This window comes from Lemur catta, chromosome 1 (assembly GCF_020740605.2).
Source record: "Lemur catta isolate mLemCat1 chromosome 1, mLemCat1.pri, whole genome shotgun sequence".
NCBI lineage: Eukaryota > Metazoa > Chordata > Mammalia > Primates > Lemuridae > Lemur > Lemur catta.
The window spans coordinates 110499392-110517971 of NC_059128.1; the positions used below are offsets into that span (position 1 = coordinate 110499392).

General features: G+C 55.9%; 1 protein-coding gene across 5 annotated transcripts in view; it reads right to left on the reverse strand.

Annotated features, from left to right (window-relative positions):
- Window positions 1–353: 353 nt before the first annotated feature.
- The window catches only part of DOCK6 (dedicator of cytokinesis 6), a 40717-nt gene continuing 22490 nt past the window's right edge, over window positions 354–18580 (reverse strand). For 2 of the 5 annotated variants that reach the window (XM_045546229.1, XM_045546256.1), the window contains 27 exons: window positions 17611–17703; window positions 17265–17360; window positions 16384–16524; window positions 14160–14273; window positions 13906–14076; window positions 13286–13425; window positions 13036–13205; window positions 10895–11055; window positions 10575–10757; window positions 10137–10263; window positions 9725–9809; window positions 9473–9569; window positions 9190–9324; window positions 8390–8542; window positions 8036–8194; window positions 7825–7925; window positions 7036–7228; window positions 6808–6951; window positions 4421–4552; window positions 4319–4333; window positions 2909–3040; window positions 2715–2804; window positions 2210–2446; window positions 1577–1720; window positions 1393–1499; window positions 1042–1203; window positions 354–603 (listed from right to left, as the gene is read on the reverse strand). In XM_045546229.1, coding sequence (XP_045402185.1) covers window positions 561–603; window positions 1042–1203; window positions 1393–1499; window positions 1577–1720; window positions 2210–2446; window positions 2715–2804; window positions 2909–3040; window positions 4319–4333; window positions 4421–4552; window positions 6808–6951; window positions 7036–7228; window positions 7825–7925; window positions 8036–8194; window positions 8390–8542; window positions 9190–9324; window positions 9473–9569; window positions 9725–9809; window positions 10137–10263; window positions 10575–10757; window positions 10895–11055; window positions 13036–13205; window positions 13286–13425; window positions 13906–14076; window positions 14160–14273; window positions 16384–16524; window positions 17265–17360; window positions 17611–17703 — 3525 coding nt within the window. In that variant the 3' untranslated portion in view covers window positions 354–560. The remainder of the gene's footprint in view (window positions 604–1041; window positions 1204–1392; window positions 1500–1576; window positions 1721–2209; window positions 2447–2714; window positions 2805–2908; window positions 3041–4318; window positions 4334–4420; window positions 4553–6807; window positions 6952–7035; window positions 7229–7824; window positions 7926–8035; window positions 8195–8389; window positions 8543–9189; window positions 9325–9472; window positions 9570–9724; window positions 9810–10136; window positions 10264–10574; window positions 10758–10894; window positions 11056–13035; window positions 13206–13285; window positions 13426–13905; window positions 14077–14159; window positions 14274–16383; window positions 16525–17264; window positions 17361–17610; window positions 17704–18580) is intronic. The other 3 variants (XM_045546233.1, XM_045546248.1, XM_045546239.1) reach the window with 3 other exon arrangements.

Below are 18580 nucleotides of genomic sequence, written 5' to 3' on the forward strand. Positions count from 1 at the left end.
AGGGGGTTGTAGCTTCAGCACGAGGCTGCACCGGAGCCTGCAGTCCAGCTAGACCTGCCGCTCTGTGTGCCTCGGTTTCCCCATCTGTAAACGAGGATTATCCTGTTGCCTAGCTGATAGAAGTGTTGAGAAAAGCTCAGGCAGTGAAAGGCGGGCATGTACTGTTATTTGTGTATTGCCTTGTCTGCTACAATGTCGGCTCCCTGAGGGCAGGAATTTGTGTGTCTGTTGTCACCACTGTGCCTCTGGCACCCAATGTTCTGTGTCTCAATCCTCAGCGTGTGGATGTAAAGGAATGGACTCTGAACACGTGACAGTGACAAAGCCCTAGTGACCACACCACACTGCTCCGGTTGCTTATAAAAACCATTTTAAATTAACAAAGGTAAGGGGAATGTCAGTGCACACAGACAGGAACAGATAGAAGAACAGAGGGCCCAGCCCCGAGTGCAATGTGGTCACCCCACGACTGAGTGACAGTGGGGGAGAGTCCCAGCAAGGCACAGGCAGCTGAGGCCTGGGTGCTGATCCCCCCAGGTATGGCTTCAGGCCCTGCAGGCTCAGAGGTCTGCCTTCCGGAAACTTGCTCTGTTCAAAGAGTTCCTGGAGGAGGAATTGAGGGTAGGGGGCAGTCAGCATGGCCATGGCCCTCCTATGCTATAGCACTCCCCAGCCCTCCTCCCTCTCCTCCTCTCTTCCGCCTCCTCCTCCCAGGATCCTTCTAGGGTCTCTCCTGCCTCTTTCACATCCATCACGATCTGCTATGGGATTTGCAGATTCTCGGAATCTATCACCAGAGGTCCGAATCATCCCCAATTTACAGATGTGGAGACTGAGGCTCAGAAAGATGAATTCACATATGTCTGGGAGGTGGCCTGCCTTTGTCCACCAGGATGACATATTCAGATGCTTGTGCAAAGCCTAAACCACATGCACACGTGTTGCTGTGTACATGTACAATGGCCCCCATCCTGTGTCTGTTCTGGCCTGCCTCTACTTGCCCATTCTGATCTCTAGGACTGGGGTACCAGGTCAAGGCACCTGAGGCTGGCCGGGGTTGGCACCAGCAGCTGGGGCAGGCGCTGGGTGAGCAGGGGCTGCAGGGCCTCGCGCAGGCGGCAGTAGTTGCGCTCCAGCTCGCGGTGGTACTCCTTCTGGTCCGGCCCGATCAGGGCCTTGTTCTTCCGTAGCGCGTCTTCACACCTGGGGACCAGAGATGCTCAGGAGAGAAGGCAAGATCGTACTCGGGGGGCATCCAGAAGGTGGGGTGAGGCATGCAGAGAGACCTACAGTGGGGCTCAGGTGAACTGAGGAGCCATGTGGGGGTCAGATAGGGCAGGGGCCCTAATGGGAATCAGGTGGACAGACAGCCCCGTGGGGTTTCGGGCCTACCTCTTGCAGAAGTCCTTGAAGCACAGCCGCAGTTTGTTGTGATGCCGGAAGAGTTTGGGGTCTTCCGGGATCTCTGCCAGAAACACCTGGGCCACCTCCAGGGGACCCTATGGGTGAGAGGGATGTGTGAGCATGTCTGCATGGCACTGGAATCCCCCTGCACCCACCCCCATACCAGCCGTGCCTGGTTCACGGTGGGCCCCACGGAGCCCTGCAGCACCATCTGCAACATCTTAGCATCTGGCGGGTCCTGCTCCGTGGCAAAGGCCAGCTCTCGTGTCTTCTTCTGCATGTCCTCGATGGCCACTTCAACAGGCGTCAGTACTGTCTGCGGGGGGAGGCAGGAGGCCATGCACTCGCCAGGGCCTGAAGGTGTCCTGACCCCAAGCCAGCCCAGGGCAGCTCAGACCCTGCTGGGAGCAGGATGGGGGCGTCCAAGAGGCTAAGCAATGAATAGAGTCTGGGGGCATCTGCACACCTGGGTCTGAGAGGGTCTTGGCTTAGCTGCCTTTGACTTGGGGGGCTATGGTCTGCTTGGAGTCTAGCCTTGGGCCTGCTGGGTCTGGTGCCCTGGGGTATCTGGGGGCTCTACATCTGGAGTCTCCTGGCTTCCCTGGGTCTGGAGGTACGGGTTTGAGCCTAGAGGTTGGAATGTGGGGTTCCTGTATCTCCCCAACCTGGTTCTGGGGTATGTAGACCAATTCCTGGAACTGGGGTCCCCACATCTCTCCTCCCTGGGTCTAGGATGCCTGGGTCACCCTGGGTCTGATGTCCCCTGCCTTCCCCCCCATCCCCTGGGCCTGGGGTCACTGCCCACCTCCTCCCGGTGGCACACGCGGATGCGCGTCTTGATGTAGGGGAAGGCGTGGTCCGTGCTGAGCAGCGTCTTGCGCTTGTGCTGCTCGTGCAGCTCCCCGTGCGCCCGCCCGTCGGGCGTGAAGGGCGTGCAGAACAGGAAGGTGCGCAGCCCGTAGTTGCGGTCAAAGTAGGTCACCCGGTCTTTGAGCTCGTATGTATCAAAGTATGGTTCGACGTACGTGATCTGGATGTAGGCCTGGGGCGCAGGGTCAGGGGTGAGGGTCCCATGGCCCCAACACACACCCGCCAGGCCCTGTCCCTGGCGAGAAAGGGATTTGGGCCTCCCTGGGTCTGGGGGCTTTGAATCTGGGATTCCCAGGTCTTCCTATGTCGGGATGTTTGGGAATCCTGTGAGAAATAGGATTTGGAGTTTCCCAGAGAACTAGGATTTGAGGGTCCCCAGGAAACAGTACTTGGGGTCTCTTTGAATACTGCGTTGCAGGGAAATGGTCGGGAAGACCCACCTTCTGGGGGTCGAGCTTGGACTTGTCCACGGGGTTAGAGTCTTTGATAATCTCCACCACGTCGTCCCCGAACCTCTCCGTGTAGAACTCCTGGGGACACGGGGCTGACTCGGGGCCACCCAGGCACACGCAGCCCTCACTCCAGCCCCAGGGCAGCCCTGTGCCCCATCCCAACCCCCACCATGGGGACATGCCTCCAGCCGGTGTGAGATCTCTGCCAGCTTGGTGATCGACGGCTCTTTGTACACGAACTCCTGCTCGTCCAGGTCGCCAAAGTGGGTGCCGTAGAAGCCCACGCGGAAATAGGTCCCGAACATGCGCTGGGGCTGTGAGGAGGGGTGTGGTTGTCTGGGAGGCCCCCTCTGGGGGTCTCCCTGCCTCAGAGATAGGTGGCCTTGGGCCCCACAGGACAGGATACAGAGAGACATCCTGGTGAGATGAGGATGGGCAAGAGGTGGACAAAGGGGACCCGTGAGAACATCGGGACTGGGGCATGAGGACCCCAAGAACTTGGGGTCATGGGTGCAGGCAGGGGACCCTGAGAACATCAAGGTGTAGGTCCCAATATGAAATCAAGACTGGGGCTGTACTGCTCATATGTCCCTAGTGTATACACGACTGGGTGCATATACAGCAGGTGCCCAATAAACGCTTGAACGACCGAGGGAAGGTATGGCTTTCTCTTGCTCTGGGACAGAGGCTCTGGCTCCCTTGTTCCAGGGCATTCCCTCCCGCTGCCTCCAGCTGTAAGTTTGGAAGAAGAAACCCCCTCCGCCCACAGACACAACCCCCCCACCGGGTAGGTGGCTCTGTGTTCACTCACCAAGGCAGGTCCCGGTGGGGTGGGGAGGACATGGCGAGGCCGGGGGGGATTGGGGGGGACAGGGATACAAAGTCATGGGAGAGGTCAGAGGTCAGAGCCCCCAACCCCTAGGGTCCTGGTGATGCTACCCCATGAGAATCATTCCACGGGACAGAGAGATCAGAGACTCGGGGAGGGAGGGGACCTGCCCGCCCCACCCAGTCCCCACCCAGCCTGCCCACCCGCCCACCAGGACTCTGGGTTTCTGCCATCTTTGGCCAGAAAACTCTCCCCAAACTAGGAGATGTCTAAAAATAGACCCAAGTAGGGAAGAGACGGGATTGGGGAGGGGGCACGTGAAGCGGGAGATTGTGGGGGAAGCTGGGGAGACACAGAGACAGAGAGATAGCAAGATAGGCTAGCAAGATAGGCAGAGACTTGGTGGCAGGGAGAGAGACAGAGACAGGGAGAGATGGAGGGTGACAGACCACGAGACACAGAGAGACAGAGGCTGGCAGAGAGAGGGAGTGAGAACACCCCACCTCCCCCTGAAGTGCCCGAGTGAGCCCTGCCCTAGGGAGGGGTGGGGTGTCTCTGGAGAGCTCCCAGCTGGGTGAGTCACAAGCTGCCCTCGAGATCTGGGGTGGGGGCCTCTGGGGAGATGTGGCAAGGGTGCGTCATCGTCCACTGAGCCCCTGCCCCTGCGGCCGTGCTCCTCTGACGCCCCCTGGTGGTCACTGGCTGCGGCTGGCCAGCCATCCCGGGGGTCCCAGAGGCAGGTGGCCACTAAAGGCTGACTCACCTCCCAGCCAGAGCTCTGTGGGGGAGAGAAGATTCAAGGTCAGCAGAGCCCAGGGGGTGGGTTGGGGGTCGGGGTCTGGGGATGGGGGTCCTGGGGGCCCACCTGGTGCATGATCTTGGTGAAGGCTTCCTGCAGTTTGCCGTGTACCGTGGCCAGCTTCTTGTAATCCCGGTGGGCTTCCAGGATGGGGATGAGGTTCTTATAGACCTCATTCACTGCCTCATAGAGCCCGCCCTGAGGGAGGCGGTGGGAGTGAGGATTCCCCAAACCCTCCCTCCTGCCTGGAGCACCATCCCCCATTGCTCCTACCTGCCCCGCCTCTGCTGTTCCCACTGTGTTCCTGCCAAGCCTCCATCATCTCCTCCAGGAAGCCCACCCAGACTACCCCCACCCCAGATGGGGCACCAGCCTTCCCGCTGGGCCTGCACAGATCCTTCTGTGTCTTCACCACTATTTTGTTTTCTTTTTGTAGAGATGGGGTCTTGCTATATTGCCCAGGCTGGCCTCAAACTCCTGGCCTCAAGTGATCCTGCTGCCTCAGCCTCCCCAAGTGCTGGGATTACAGGCTTGAGCCACTGTGCCTGGCCACTTTTAACAAGTGTTTGCTACAACCCAGGTGCTGTGTCCATCTGCACTTACCCGTGTTTCCTCATTGATGGTGGAAGCTGTTTTTTGTTTTTTTTTTCATTCCTCAGAGGGGAACTGAGCCTCAGAGACATGAAGGGCTCCCAAGGGCTGGGACCCAAACACCAGCCCATCGGACCTAGTGTCCATGACCTGCATGCCCAACTGTGTCCTGGCATGAAATAACAGCCACATGTGGGTGCCCCACACCCCTAACCAAGGCATCAAGCCTGGCATATGGGAGGCACCCTGCGATATTTGCTGACTGACTATCAGAAGGTCTTTGTCCACTCTCTGGCTTTTTCTCCTTAGGCTTTTGTCTCTGAGACTTCAGCAAAGGGACAATAACGACAACAACATTACCACAGATGAAGAAATCTCCCTAGAACACCTGACCTTGAATCTGACAGGTCCCCCAGATGAAACTACCAGTTCCTCAAAATGTGAGGAACTGAGAAACAGGTGAAATGACAACATGGGGACACAACCAGCCCCCCACACACCAGAACACCCTTTGGGGCAAAGGTCCCAGCCTACCAACAAGTTAAATGTAGAAGCAATCAACTGCCTTTATGCAAATAAGCAAACCGAAGGAGAAAACCCCTTTATGACAGTGTAAAAATCAAATGTTTAGGCATCAACCTGTCAAGAAATGCATAAAACCCTTATTTCAAAAAGGTGGGGGAGGGGTAGGTGTGGTGGCTCACGCCTGTAGTCCTGGCACTCTGGGAGGCCCAGGCAGGAGGATTGCTTGAGGCCAGGAGTTCAAGACCAGCCTGAGCAAGAGCAAGACCCCGTCTCTACAAAAAGTAGAAAAAGTAGCCGGGCATGGTGGTGCAAGACTGTGGTCCCAGCTTCTCGGGAGGCTGAGGCAGGAGGATCGCTTGAGCCCAGGAGTTTGAGGCTGCAGTGAGCTATGATGACACCACTGCACTCTATCCTGGGCGATAGAGCAAGAGTCTGTCTTAAAAAAAAGGTGGGGAGGTGAACTGTGAACCGATTCTCCACTTTTTGGTTTTTTTTTAGATTAAAACAAAGTTTCGGGCAGTGCAACTATTTTATATGATGCTATATAAGGCTGGATACATGTCATTACACATTTTTCTAAACCCATAGAATGAACAACCCCAAGGGTGTACCCTAATGTGAACCCTAAGCTGGATGAGCATGAAGGATGGGTCAATGTTGTTTCTCTGATTATAACAAATGTACCACCGTGGTTTGGGATGTTGTTCCTGGGGGAGGCTGTGAACATGTGGGGGCTGGGGGTGTATGAGAACTCTCTGTACTTTCCACTCAATTTTGCTATGTACTGTAAACTGCTCTAAAAAATAAAGTTTAGGCCAGGTGCAGTGGCTCACACCTGTAATCCCAGGATTTTGGGAGGCCGAGGTGGGAGGATCGCTTGAGGCCAGGAATTTAAGACTAGCCTGAGCAAGAGCCAGACCCCATCTTTTAAAAAAAAAAAAATAGGCCGGACAGGGTGGATCATGCGTGCAATCCTAGTGCTTTGGGAGGTTAGGGCAGGAGGATTGCTTGAGGCCAGGAGTTCGAGTCCAGCCTGGGCAACATAGCGAGACCCTGTCTCGACAAGAAAATTTAAAGAATTAGCCAGGCTTGGTGGCGCGCACCTGTAGTCCTAGCTACTTGGGAGGCTGAGGCAGGAGGATCGCTTGAGCCCAGGAGTTTGAGGCTGCAGAGAGCTATGATGATGCCACTGCACTCTAGCCTGGGTGACAGAGCAAGACTCTATCTCAAAAAAAAAAAAAAAAAAAAAAATCTCCAGCCTGGAAGGGTTGAGGTGGTGGCAGTGATGACACCTCCTGGCTGAGCCCACCCCCTGCAGCCAGTCCCCAAGGCCTCACCATGGTGAAGTACGTGGCCGCCTGTTCCAGCAACCCCACCAGCCCTAGCTCGGTGAAGTGCTTCCCGGAACAGAAGCCCTCCTCGTCGGGTGACAGGATGTCATCGGAGATGGCAGACTCCTCCAGCACGTTGGATGAGATGTTCTGGGGTGGGAGAGGTGGCGTCAGACCCCGGTTGCAGCCCCATGAGCGCCACCTCCCCCTGCCTGCCACCCGCCGGCCACTGACCTGGAAGGAAACGCAGCCCACGGGCAGGTGGCGGCGGTCCTCAAGCAGGGCCAGGTACTCGGCCACCAGGGCGGCGGCGTGCACCAGGCACTGGGCGGCCTCCGCGTGGTTGCCCAGCTCCGAGTGCTTGCCCGCCATGTTCTGCAGCCACGTCAGCCGCAGGTCCGGCGAGCCCTGGTAGCCCCGGGCAATCCTGGTGTCCCGGTGAGGGGGTGGATGAGGGGAGAGGACTCGCCTGGTCCTCCCACCGCTTCTCACTTGTCCGTCCCTTCACCAGTCACCCCCCACCCCGGGCCAGCCTATGTCCTCACTGTACCCTGTTCCCTCACCTGCTCCCGTATCTGTCTACCCCTCACTTGACCACCCCCTCACCTGTGTCCTTACCTGTCCATCCCTTTACCCGTTCCCCTGCCTGTCCAACCCTTTACCTGTCTTCCCACTCACCTGTCTCCTCACCTGTCCATAATCTCCCCTCTTCCTCCATTACCCTGTCTCCTCCCTCATCGAACCCCTCACCTGTCCCTCCCCTTCTTCTCATTTCGCACTTGCTGCCCTGCTCACCTGTCCCTCTCACCTGTCTGCCCACCTGTCCCCCTCAATTATCTGCTCACATGTCTGCCGAGCCGTCCCACCCTCACCTGTTCCCTTCACCTGTTCTTATCAACTGTGCGTTCACCTGCTCCCTCCTCACCTCCTCAGACATCCACGCCTCTGTCCCTCTCACCTCCCGCTCTCCAGTCCCCTGTGGGTGAGTGGGCGTGGCCGAAGGTGCCACCTGGCCCGCCGTACCTGTACATGAGGTCAATGAGCATCTCGGGATCCTCCTGATGCTCCTTCATCTTCACCGTGTCGGTCAGGATCATGTGCAAGTTGAACATCAGGTCCTGGACCTGGAGCCGGGGAGCGGCGGGGCCGGTGAGGGTGCTGGGAGGTGAAGAGGGCCGAGGTGGCGCATTGGGGTGACCAAGGGGAGGTGGGGTGGGGGCCCAACAGGTGTCACCTGCTCAGCGAAGGTGCTGTCCCGCAGGCCCACATCCTCCTCGGCGTAGGTGAGGATGGTTTTGAGTGAACGCCGCAGGTGCTCTTCACTGAAGTTCTGCGTCGTCCCCACGAGGGACGAAAGGGACATGGTCACCTGCATCTTCACTCGGGCGAAGTTCTGCGGGGGAAGAGGAGGGAGACCAGGCACATTAGCTTCAGACCCCAGACCCTCACATGGGAGCCTGTTCACCCTGCCACCGTGGCCATCGCGTTCTGCCAGCGACGCTCCGTGACGGCCCCTCCCTCCCTCCCTCCCTCTATGGCACTGAGACCCCCATGGGCCTTGTGAGGACCACACCCTGGCCCCACTCACATGGCCAATCTCGAAGTTCTGGCGCATGAGCAGGTAGAGCGAGGCGCTGGCGTGCGTGCGGATGGTGCTGACGCGGCTGCCACAGTGTCGCAGGAGCCTCAGGCACAGGTCGGCGCAGAGCTCCGTGTCCTCCTCGAACAGCAGCTCTGGGAACTTGCCCCCAGGACCCCAACAGACACAGTTCAGCCGCTCCTGGTTCCGGCTCAGAAGGTCCCAAGTGGGGACCTGGGCAGGGGCACCTGTCTGTGTTCTGCCCCGTTTAGCCAAGCACAGCTGGCTCTGCAGTCAGACTTGGGTTTAAGCTCTTGCTGTGTGACCTTGGGCGAGTGACTTGGTCACTCTGATCCTGACTTCCTTCCTCTGTAAAGTGTGGCAAGATGTCTCTGCTCCGTGGAGTTGCTGAGCACACATTATGCGCTCAATGAACGAGCTGCTATCACTATTATTATTATTTTATTTTTTTAGAGACAGAATCTCTCACTTTGTCGCCCAGGCTAGAGTATAGTGGTCCAATCATAGCCCACTGCAGCCTTGAACTCCTGGGCTCAAGGGATCCTCCTGCCTCAGCCTCCTGAGTAGCTGGGACTGGTATACACCACCATGTGCCTGGCTAATTTTTAAAAATGTTTTGTAGAGACGGGGTCTCACTATATTGTCCAGGCTGGTCTTGAACTCCTGGGATCAAGCAATCTTTCTGCCTCAGCCTCCCAAAGTGCTGGGATTACAGGCGTGAGCCACTGTGCCTGACCGATGAGCTAATATTATCATTCGAAGAATCGCAGTTGTCAAGTGGTGCTCACCTTGGACACCAGGGCCCGCTGGGTGGCCAGGCCGTGCTGCAGAAAGAGGGCGCTCTGGGCACTGCCCAGACTGTACAACACGACCTTCAGCACTGCACCCAAGACGCTCTCCCGGGCCTCTGACAGCATTACCGTCTGGGGGTGGGGGAGAGGGGGTCAGAAATCCAGGTGTTAGAGGCTGGTGTGGTTATAGGGACAGGGAAGGAGAAGAATTATGGAGTCAGAGATCACAAGGCACTGCGGTGCAGTCAGAGGACGGGGAAGATGCTGGATCACGCCATACCTGCACGATGATCTCCAGTGTGTCTAGAACCACCAGGCTCGCCTCGGTTGCCAGGTTCCCCTCCACCAAAGCCTCATGTTCCACTTCATCCTTGGTCCTGGAAGATAAAGGAGGTCTTGGGTGGGGGTGGGGCCCCTTGGGGCCACATCCCCACGCCACAGCTGAGCTCTCTCCTGTCCTTGGCATCCCAGGGCGCACCGGCTCCCAAGAAACTGGCCTGAACACAGCGAACCCCCTTCCGCCCACACTCACTTGTCCACACGGTCTGAGGTCTGTCTCCAGTGTGTGACGCTCTTCCGCCAGCGGACGTTCTCCTGGTGCCCAAATGGGCTCCGCTCTGAGATGCACATGCACACACGTATTCACAGAGGCGTGAAAACAAAAGCCCACACGTGAGCGAGAGGAGAAACGCACAGGCATGAAGATACCCAACTGGGGTGACCCGTAAGGACCCGGGGTGAAGCGGAAGGCTGCCAGGTGGCCACATGCAGGTAGATACGAGTGACAGATGGGGACAGAGAGGCCTACGGGGATGGCAGTGACATGTGGACTTCTCTCCGGGAAAAGTGAGCTGGACAGAGGGTATGCATGGGTCCCCCTCATGGGGTCCCTTGGCCATAGACTGGGAGCGGCCGATGGGGATGGGGACACATCGCCCACTCACCACGGCTCCGTCGAACCATTTCTTGTCGGGCCCCGATGGTGCCCAAGATGGCTTCCTCTAGCCGTGCCTTCATATCCAGTGACTTTTTGAACGTGAGACTGTTGATGCGCTCAAAGGCCTTTTTCCCCTGGGAGGGCAGAAAGCTAGGGTTCAAGGTGAATTCGGTTCCTGTTGGTGGGACCCGGGCTAGCGTGGTCCCTCTTGCCCAAATCCTTTCGCACTTTCAGGACCCTGTCCTTGAAGGCACGGTTTACCCCTTTCCTCTAAACTGTCAGCACCCGCCGGATTCTACCCATGAAGGCTCAGCGCAGAAATGGTCCAGCCCTGGCCCCGTTACCCTCGGCCCTGCAGTGTCCACTGCACAAAGACGGCCTGCCACACCCCGAGACACATTGCGCCTGTCTCTTGAGCTGCCACCACCTGCCACCCCCCTTGCACCTTGTACTCAAAGGCCGCCAGGCAGAGGTACAGCAAGTCCAAGAGACGTCCCAGCTGAGGGAGGGCCAGGTCCGCAGCCCAGCGCTGCAGGAGGGCTGGCTCTGCGTTCTTCAGTACCCACAGCACGCACGCCAGCAAGGTCCGACTTGACTCTGCAGACAGGGGACAGCCCGAGCGAGAAGCCTGGGGCCAGAGAGGGGACAAAGTTAATTTTCACTTTCTCCGCATCAGCGGAGATGAGTATTAGCCAATTTGTATCTCGTTATATGACTGCTGTCACCCAGTTGGATGATGTCTATAAGGACAAGCCTCAGACTCACCGTTGGGGGCCCCTGGGAGATGCTGGCCCGGGAGCCGGGGGCCAGGGGGCCACCAGCGATGGCCATGGCCACCGAGGGGTTGATGGTACCTCCAAAGTCCCCTTCACCGTCTATGTCTGAGTCAAGCATCGAGGCCAGTCTTGACCGCTGACCTGGGCCCTCTGGGGGGACAGACAGGGCAGAGGAGGATGAGACCTCAGTAAGTGCTGTCCCATCTCAAATCTCAGAAGCCTTTCCTCACACCACCCCCAGGCCAGGTTGGGGTCTCTGGGCATCAACTCCCGGAACTTAGATGCATCAATAGCACAACAGTTTATAAGCTCCACAAAAGCCCGAACTATGTATGATCTGACCACTGCTATGTGCTCAATATGGCCCGGCCCACAACACTAATAACAGGAAAGGCGACAATGATGAAAATGACGATGACGATAATAATACTACTGATGCTATTATTAAAGCATCGATGAGCACTTATATGACATTGCCTATGTTCCAGGTGCTATTCTAGGCACTTCAAAAATATTCACTCTTGGCCAGGCACAGTGGCTCACGCCTGTAATCCCAGCACTCTGGGAGGCCGAGGTGGGAGGATCACTTGAGGTCAGGAGTTCGAGACCAACCTGAGCAAGAGCGAGACCCTGTCTCTACAAAGAGAAAAATTAGCCAGGCGTGGTGGTATCGCCTGTAGTCTCAGCTACTCGGAAGGCTGAGGCAGGAGGCTTGCTTGAGCCCAGGACTTTGAGGCTGCAGTGAGCTATGATGATGCCACTGCACTCTAGCTCGGGCGACAGAGCGAGACTCTGTTTAAAAAAAAAAATTTCAGTCTTAACCATCAAGACAACCCCAGAAAAGTAACTACTTTCATTATTCCCACATTATGGATGAGGAAACTGAGGTATAGAGAGGTTAAGTTACTTGCCTAGGGTCACACAGCAGGTAAATGGTACTGCTAGTATTTTAACCTCAGCAGTCTGGTTCCTAAGTCTATGATCTTAAAAAAGTAACCCTCATCCCCTAGCTGCAAAAGTCTCACCAGGCAGAGGAGCTGACAACAAAACAGATCTTGCCTTAGAAACTCTTAAAACAAAAACTAGATTGAATCTAACTACAGCTCTAGCTCAATCCAGTCTATCTTAATTCCTGACTGAGATAATCAGCCTATTATCCTTTCGCTGAGAAAAATGAACATCGTTTTAGCCTTATAATTCTTTTTATAATATCCAAAATATAATAAAAAATTACAAGACATATGATGAGAAAGGATGATGTGATGGATAAGAGAGAAAAGAGACAATAGAAGCAGACAAACAGATGACCAAATGTTGAAGTCAGAAGACAAGGACTTTAAAATCAAAGTCAGAGGAAAAGATGGGTAAAAATGGGCCCTCCAAAATAGACAATTTCAAAATGGAAAACTGGGATCTACCAAAAAAAATCAAATGGACATTTTACAACTGAAAAATACAATATTAGAAATTAAGAACTCATGGGTGGAGTTGATTGGAGACTGAAAACAACAGGAGACATAATTAGTGAACTGAAAGACAGGTGAATGGAAAATTTCCTAACTGAAGCAAAAAGAATGGAAAAAACCAGAACAGTGCATAACAGACATGTGACACGATCAAAAGGACTAACATACGTGTAATTGGAGTCCCAGGAGAGAAGAGCGAAAATGAGGCAGAAAAAAAATTCAAGAGATAGTGGCTGAGAATATCCCCAAACTGACCGCCCCACAAATCCCAACTCTGTGCTTGCAACCACTGTATTATACTGTCTCTCAACACTGTCAATAAATGTTTGTCGAATAAACAGGTGACTGAATGAACACAGGGCTCTAACCACCTTCTCATCTGGATGTTTCTCACTTTCCACTCCTCACATTTTCTCTTCTTAGAAAATAATAAATGGCACAATAACATCACCCATTTATTGTGGGCTGATAGTAGTTGGTGCCATTACTGTTCCCATTTTGCAGATGAGAAACCTGAGGCTCAGAGAAGTTATGGCAACTAGTGCTCTGTGGCAGAACTTGAACCTGCTCTGCTGATCCTAACACCCATCCCCATACCCTTGACTGTGCCCTGTGTGGCTAAGCCCCTGGATCACATGACCCCACCCTTCCCTGGCCTGCTGACCAGCAAAGTCATGCAGCCGTGGCAGTGTGTCCCGTGCAAGTGACAGCAGTGGCAGGTACAGCTCAGCCACACGAGCCTTCACGGTGGCCTCAGTGTAGCGGGAGTCAGTGTCATGACTGCAGAGCAGGCTGTGCACAGCACTGATGGCCTTCTTGTGCAACACGGATGCCCTGTGGGGTGGCAGGGTGGGTGCTCAGGACAGAGTGGACACGGCTCCTGGACCGTCCCCCCTGCCCTGATCTGTGCTCACCCCTCAGCTTCGGGATCGAGGGCCAGCGCCAGCTCCGTCAGCAGGAGCCCTGCCAGGAAGTGCTGCTGCCGGAATGGCCCGCTCAGCTCGAACATGCCGGTCACTTTGGGGTCTGGGGCCTGGCTGGAGAAGGTGGAGCTCTGCAGAGGGTGTTGGGGGGAAAAATCGGGGATGCTCAGGGTCAAGGGTCAGGGGTGACAGGTCACCATTAAAGCCATCTTGGAGGAGACAGAAATCATGGTGCCGAATGCCAAAGATAAGAGATTTGGATAATTCATCTGGAGGTGACAGTGGGCATGAGGTTAAAGGCGTGAGGTGAAAGATTGGGGTTAACCCATCTGTGAGGTAAACAGGGAACGGGGTCAAAAGTCAGAGGACTGACAAACAGCAGATGAGATGACGCTGGCCTGGGAATTAGGATTGAGGGGTGAGAAATCAGAAGTTACTCCTGGGAAATTGCTGAGAAGTATGGGTCAGAGGTAAAAAGTCAGGTGGAAGGGGTCAGCCCGCCTAGGCAGTGGCCCACCACGAAAGGGACAGAGAGGAGGGAACCATAGGAGATGGGGTGAAGGTGAGAGGCCACAGGTTAAGAAGAGGAGGCAGAAGTGAGGCCAGCCCACCTGGGAGGTGGTGGAGGATACGGAGGGGGAGGGGGAGGCCGGGGGCGACAGTGGGCAGCAGGGGAGGTTGAGGGTCACGTAGTGCTCGTGGCTGCACAGGATGCGGGTGAATTCCATGCGCAGAGTCAGGAGGGCGGCGGGGTTGGGGGACGACTGGAGCCGCGTGGCCACCTGCGGGGGAGGGGTGGTCAGTGGTGACGTCAGCATTGCCCCATCCACCGCCCCCGCCACGTCATCGCCTCGCCCACCCCTACCTGCTTGTAGTGGGCCCGGACCAGGCTGAAGACGAAGCCACGGTCAGCCAGGGACAGCAGGTCACTGAGGAAGAAGGCCAGGCTGGCGTTGAGGCGCTCGGCCAGCTCCATGTCCTGGGGGCACAGGGGTTGTCAGCCCACACCCATCCCAACTCCGTCTGCCTCAGTCCCCGCAGGGGCAAGGCCACCTGCCACCTCCAGGAGCTGCCTCACTGCCCCAGAGCCTTTGTCCTTGGGCCTTCCTGGTTGTCCTCCCCATGCTCCCTAACACCCTGTGGCAGAGACTGGCCGCTCACTTTCTGCAAAATCCTCCCCCTCTGTCCAGAGCTTAGAGCTAGGAAGAGACTACATTTCCCAGCGTCCCTTGCAGCTGAGCAGCATCATGTGACCATATTCTGGCCAATGGGGTTTGAGGGGAAGTGAGGCGGCCTCGTAGATGGCAAAGCGAGTGGATGCTTGATGTGGCCGGTGCCACAGAACCACAGGGGCTGGGCACACACTGTGAAACCCCTGGAACCTCAGAAATAAACTTTGGTTATTTAAATCACTTGTGATCGTATTCAAAAGAATTAGCCTCTGCCCTAAGTGATACACCCTCAGCAATCAATCAACAAGGACATACTGAGCATCTATTATGTGCAAAGCCCTGTGACTGAGACAGACGTGGTCCCTGCTGCTTGTCCAACTCACGGTCTCACGTGTGGGGGAGAGAGACCATAAACAAGAATTCTGGATCGTTCTATCTGCTTTGAAGACAATAGAATGGGGTAATGCTCCCAGAGAAGCTGGAAGGATGAGAAGGAACCAAGAAGTGAAAGGCATTCTGGGTAGAGGGAACAGTCAGTGCAAAGGCCCTGAGGTATACGATGTGGCTGGCAAGTTAGCTTCAGAGTCCACAAGGCAGCAGCAACTGGGTCTCCTTTGTGCACAGAGCCCTATGCAATCAGTGCTCAATAAGTGTCAAGAGAATGAATGCAACTGCTGTGACCTGTCACTGAGCCCCCCTAGCAGCTACAAGGATGCTGCTTTTCAGGGTCATTCATTGTTCTTCCCCGCAGCCCTTTCTGAAAGTGGTCAGCCCCTGGGATTGTCAGCCCTTGGAAAAGCTCTAGTGTGACACGATCAAGACCTTTGAGACCAGCTCAGAGGTTGCACGGGATTGTGCAAGGGCTGGCTTGGGCCAGAACGGTGTTTCAAAAGTCTGGAAAGTTCTCATCAAATCCAGAAGTCCTGTTTCTCTTTCAAAACCAGACAACCTGGCCACAGCAGAGCCACGTTCCTGCAGCGTTTCTGTCGCTGGACTGAGCAATGGTTACCCCTGTTAGATGGGGTTGCTTCTGCTCTCTGGTCCACCGTAAGCCCCACTCTCCTGACTGAAGCTGGTATTGAGAGCATGGGCTCTGGGACTGCTGGGGTCAGATTCGAATCCTTATTCTATCCCTTCCTAGTCTAGTGGTACCTGGTTAAGCTACTCAATCTTTCTCTGCCTCAGTTTCCCCATCAGTAAAATGAGGATTACATTAATACCAACTTCATGGGTTATTGGGATAATTTAATGATACAATCCATCTAAAGTGCTTAGATAGACAGTAAGCACTCAATAAAGGCTTGATATTATTACTATGGTCATTATTGTTGCATGCCTAGCCCCTGTGGGCATTGGAATTGGTATTCTAGGACCTGGACAGTTGTCAGGGTCTCAGAACATCAACATACATTTATTAAACATTTCCTGTATACTTGAACTGTGCTAAGGGCTAGTGGATCTGCCCTGTCACCTCGCTGCTCTCACCAACCAACCCCCATGTCCCCTCATTCACTGCAATCCAGCCACACTCACCTCCTCACTGCCCTCGCGCAGTGCCACAGGCACAGTCCTGCCTCAGGGCCTTTGTATTTGCTGTCCCCTCTGCCTAGAATGCTCTTCCCCAGGCATTGCCTGGACTATTCCCTCACTTTCTTCACGTCTCCCCCCAGAAGTCAGCTCCACGAGGGCAAGGATTTTGGTCTGTTTTGTTTACTGCTGTGTGGCTACACCCAGCTCAGGGCTGTATATACTTTAGGTGCTCAAGAAACAGATGATGAATGAACAGACGCATCCAGCAAACTGGATTCCTGGTCTGGCAGCCAGAAGGCACTGGGCGGAATTGTCACCCCTGCCTGGCTGGCTGGCTCTCTGTCCTCCCTCAGGCCACTCCCCCCGTGCACTCCCTGCATCTCTTACCTTGTGGACACGGGTGGTGACCTCTAGGCCCACAGAGCCTACCAAGGCTGCAATGTCATCCAAGAAGCGCCCAGGGAAGCGCAGCTTGCGGGGCGTGTCCAGCCGCTGGCTGAGAAGCAGGTGCAGAGCCATACTCTTCACCTGTGGGCGGGGCCAGAGGGCTATGGGTGGGGCTGTAGGTGGGGCTTGTGGGGCTGTGGGTGGTGTGGACTTAATGAAAGGGGCGGGGCTTTAGCAGCAAAGTAGGTAGGCTTAAGATAAACTTGAGCTCTGTAGCTGTAAACTGAGGGCGGAACCTGAGGGTGATGTGGGTAGGGCTTGTGGTATGTGGGTGGGGCTTGAAGGCCATGGGTGGAGCCTGTGTGAGTCCTAGGCAGTGTGAGTGGGAAGGCTCAGGGGGCGTGGTGTGGGAGGGGCTTAAGCAGGTCTGTGGGTGGGACAAAGGGTGGGGCTTGAGGAGCTGGGTTTGGGGGAGCCGGGGCTGGGGCTTGAAAGCCCATCCAAGAGCCACAAGGGATGTAGCCAGCAGGTTTCAAGAAGGGGCCATTCAAGGCATTTCTTTAAGAGTTTTTTTTGGGGGGGTTCCCTCTCCATCTGGGGATAGTGCTTGGAGGAGAGAGGTATGTCTCTGGGTAGGGGTCTCTCAATGGTCTCTTTCTCTAAACAGTCTCATGGGGAAGGGGGGGCGTCCTCAGTCTGTGAAGGGAGGTTTCAGGTACAGTCTCTCCAGAGAGACCCCCCTTAAGGACCTCTCATCTCTCTGTGGGGGGGTTGCTTGGGGCCATTCCTCAGGGGTCTCAGGTATGTTCTCAGGGGGCTTCTCTCCCTGAGGAGGGTCTCCCCAGGGGGTCTCTTGCTGTCAGGGAGTGGGGGGGTCTCACCATGAGCTGGAAGAAGAACCAGGCATGCTGGAGGACCGCCTCGCGTACAGCACTGCTGCTGACCACCCACTGCAGTGCCAGCTCCTCGTGAAGCAGCTGGGGGCAGAGGCAGCGGTCACAGGGGGCCAGGCACCACTCCCTCCCACACCCGCCGCTGGTGGGCATGCCAGGGGAGGGCTCAGCGCAGCAGGGGGCCATGCAGGAGGAGAGGGGACAAGAAGAGTCGATGTGCCCCTTCCTTGGGCTCTCGGACCCTGCTGAGCTCTGGGCTGGGGGAGGAGGAGCTCTGGGCCCCTTTGCTGGGGCCTGGGGCAGAAACTGAGTTACCGACCCCTCCCTCTACTACCTTCTGCATAGTGGGTCTTGGCTGGGTGGCTGGCAGGGCCGAGGAGGAGCCCTCGAGGTAGGAGGAGGCTCGGCCAGAGTTGCGGTCGGTAGCCTATGATGGGATGCGATGGCAAGGAGAGGGTTAGTGTGGTTGAGGCAGTGGTGACATGGGCAGAGGAAAGACGTGTCCACGGGCACACAGATGGGGGAAGAGAGGTGGGTCGGTGTGAATACAGAGAAAGAGATGCTTCCACGTGGATGAGCACAGGGCGGTGGGGACAGGTGGGGATGAGAGATGGGTCGGCGTGGCCAAGGGTATGTGGGAGTGGACAGGGCAGGGGAGGCAGGGACCGATGGGAGAGTAGCCAGAAAGAGCTGTGACTTAAGGTCAAGGTGTAGGGGTGTGGGCAGAGAAGAATATGATGGAGGAGGTGAGAATGACAATGAAGATGCAAGGAGGAGGTGACAAAGCAGTGTGACCACAACAGGCGGGAGGGAGGAGAGCATGGATGGAGCTTAAACAAAGGTTTGCAAATGGATGAGAGAGGGGTGGGGTGAAAGTGGAGGAGATGAAATCAGTGTAGATGCCAAGAGTGTGTGTGGCCAGAGGGGGTATAGACAAAGTGGGTTAGAGGAGAGGGGAGGAGAAAAACGAGGCAGGAAGACAAGGACAGAGGAGGTAACATCTCATGAGAGATGAAGCAGCTGAGACAGCCCCAGGGGCCAGGCCTGGCTGTACCCCAGCCTGGCTTGGGGCTTCACTGGGCCTCATTGTTTCCATCTGTGAAATGGGTACAGGGGGACTCAAGCTCCACTCTTGCCTCCTCCTTTGCTGGTCAGGAGGTGAGGAGGCTGGCAGGGACAGGAAGTCTGGGGGTAGAGTTGGCCTAGCCTGCGGGACCTGCCTTGACACTCATGGCCCCTCCAGTTCCCCCGGTCCCCACCACACCCTGGATCCTTGTCATGTAGCAGGGTGCCACTTGCTGCCT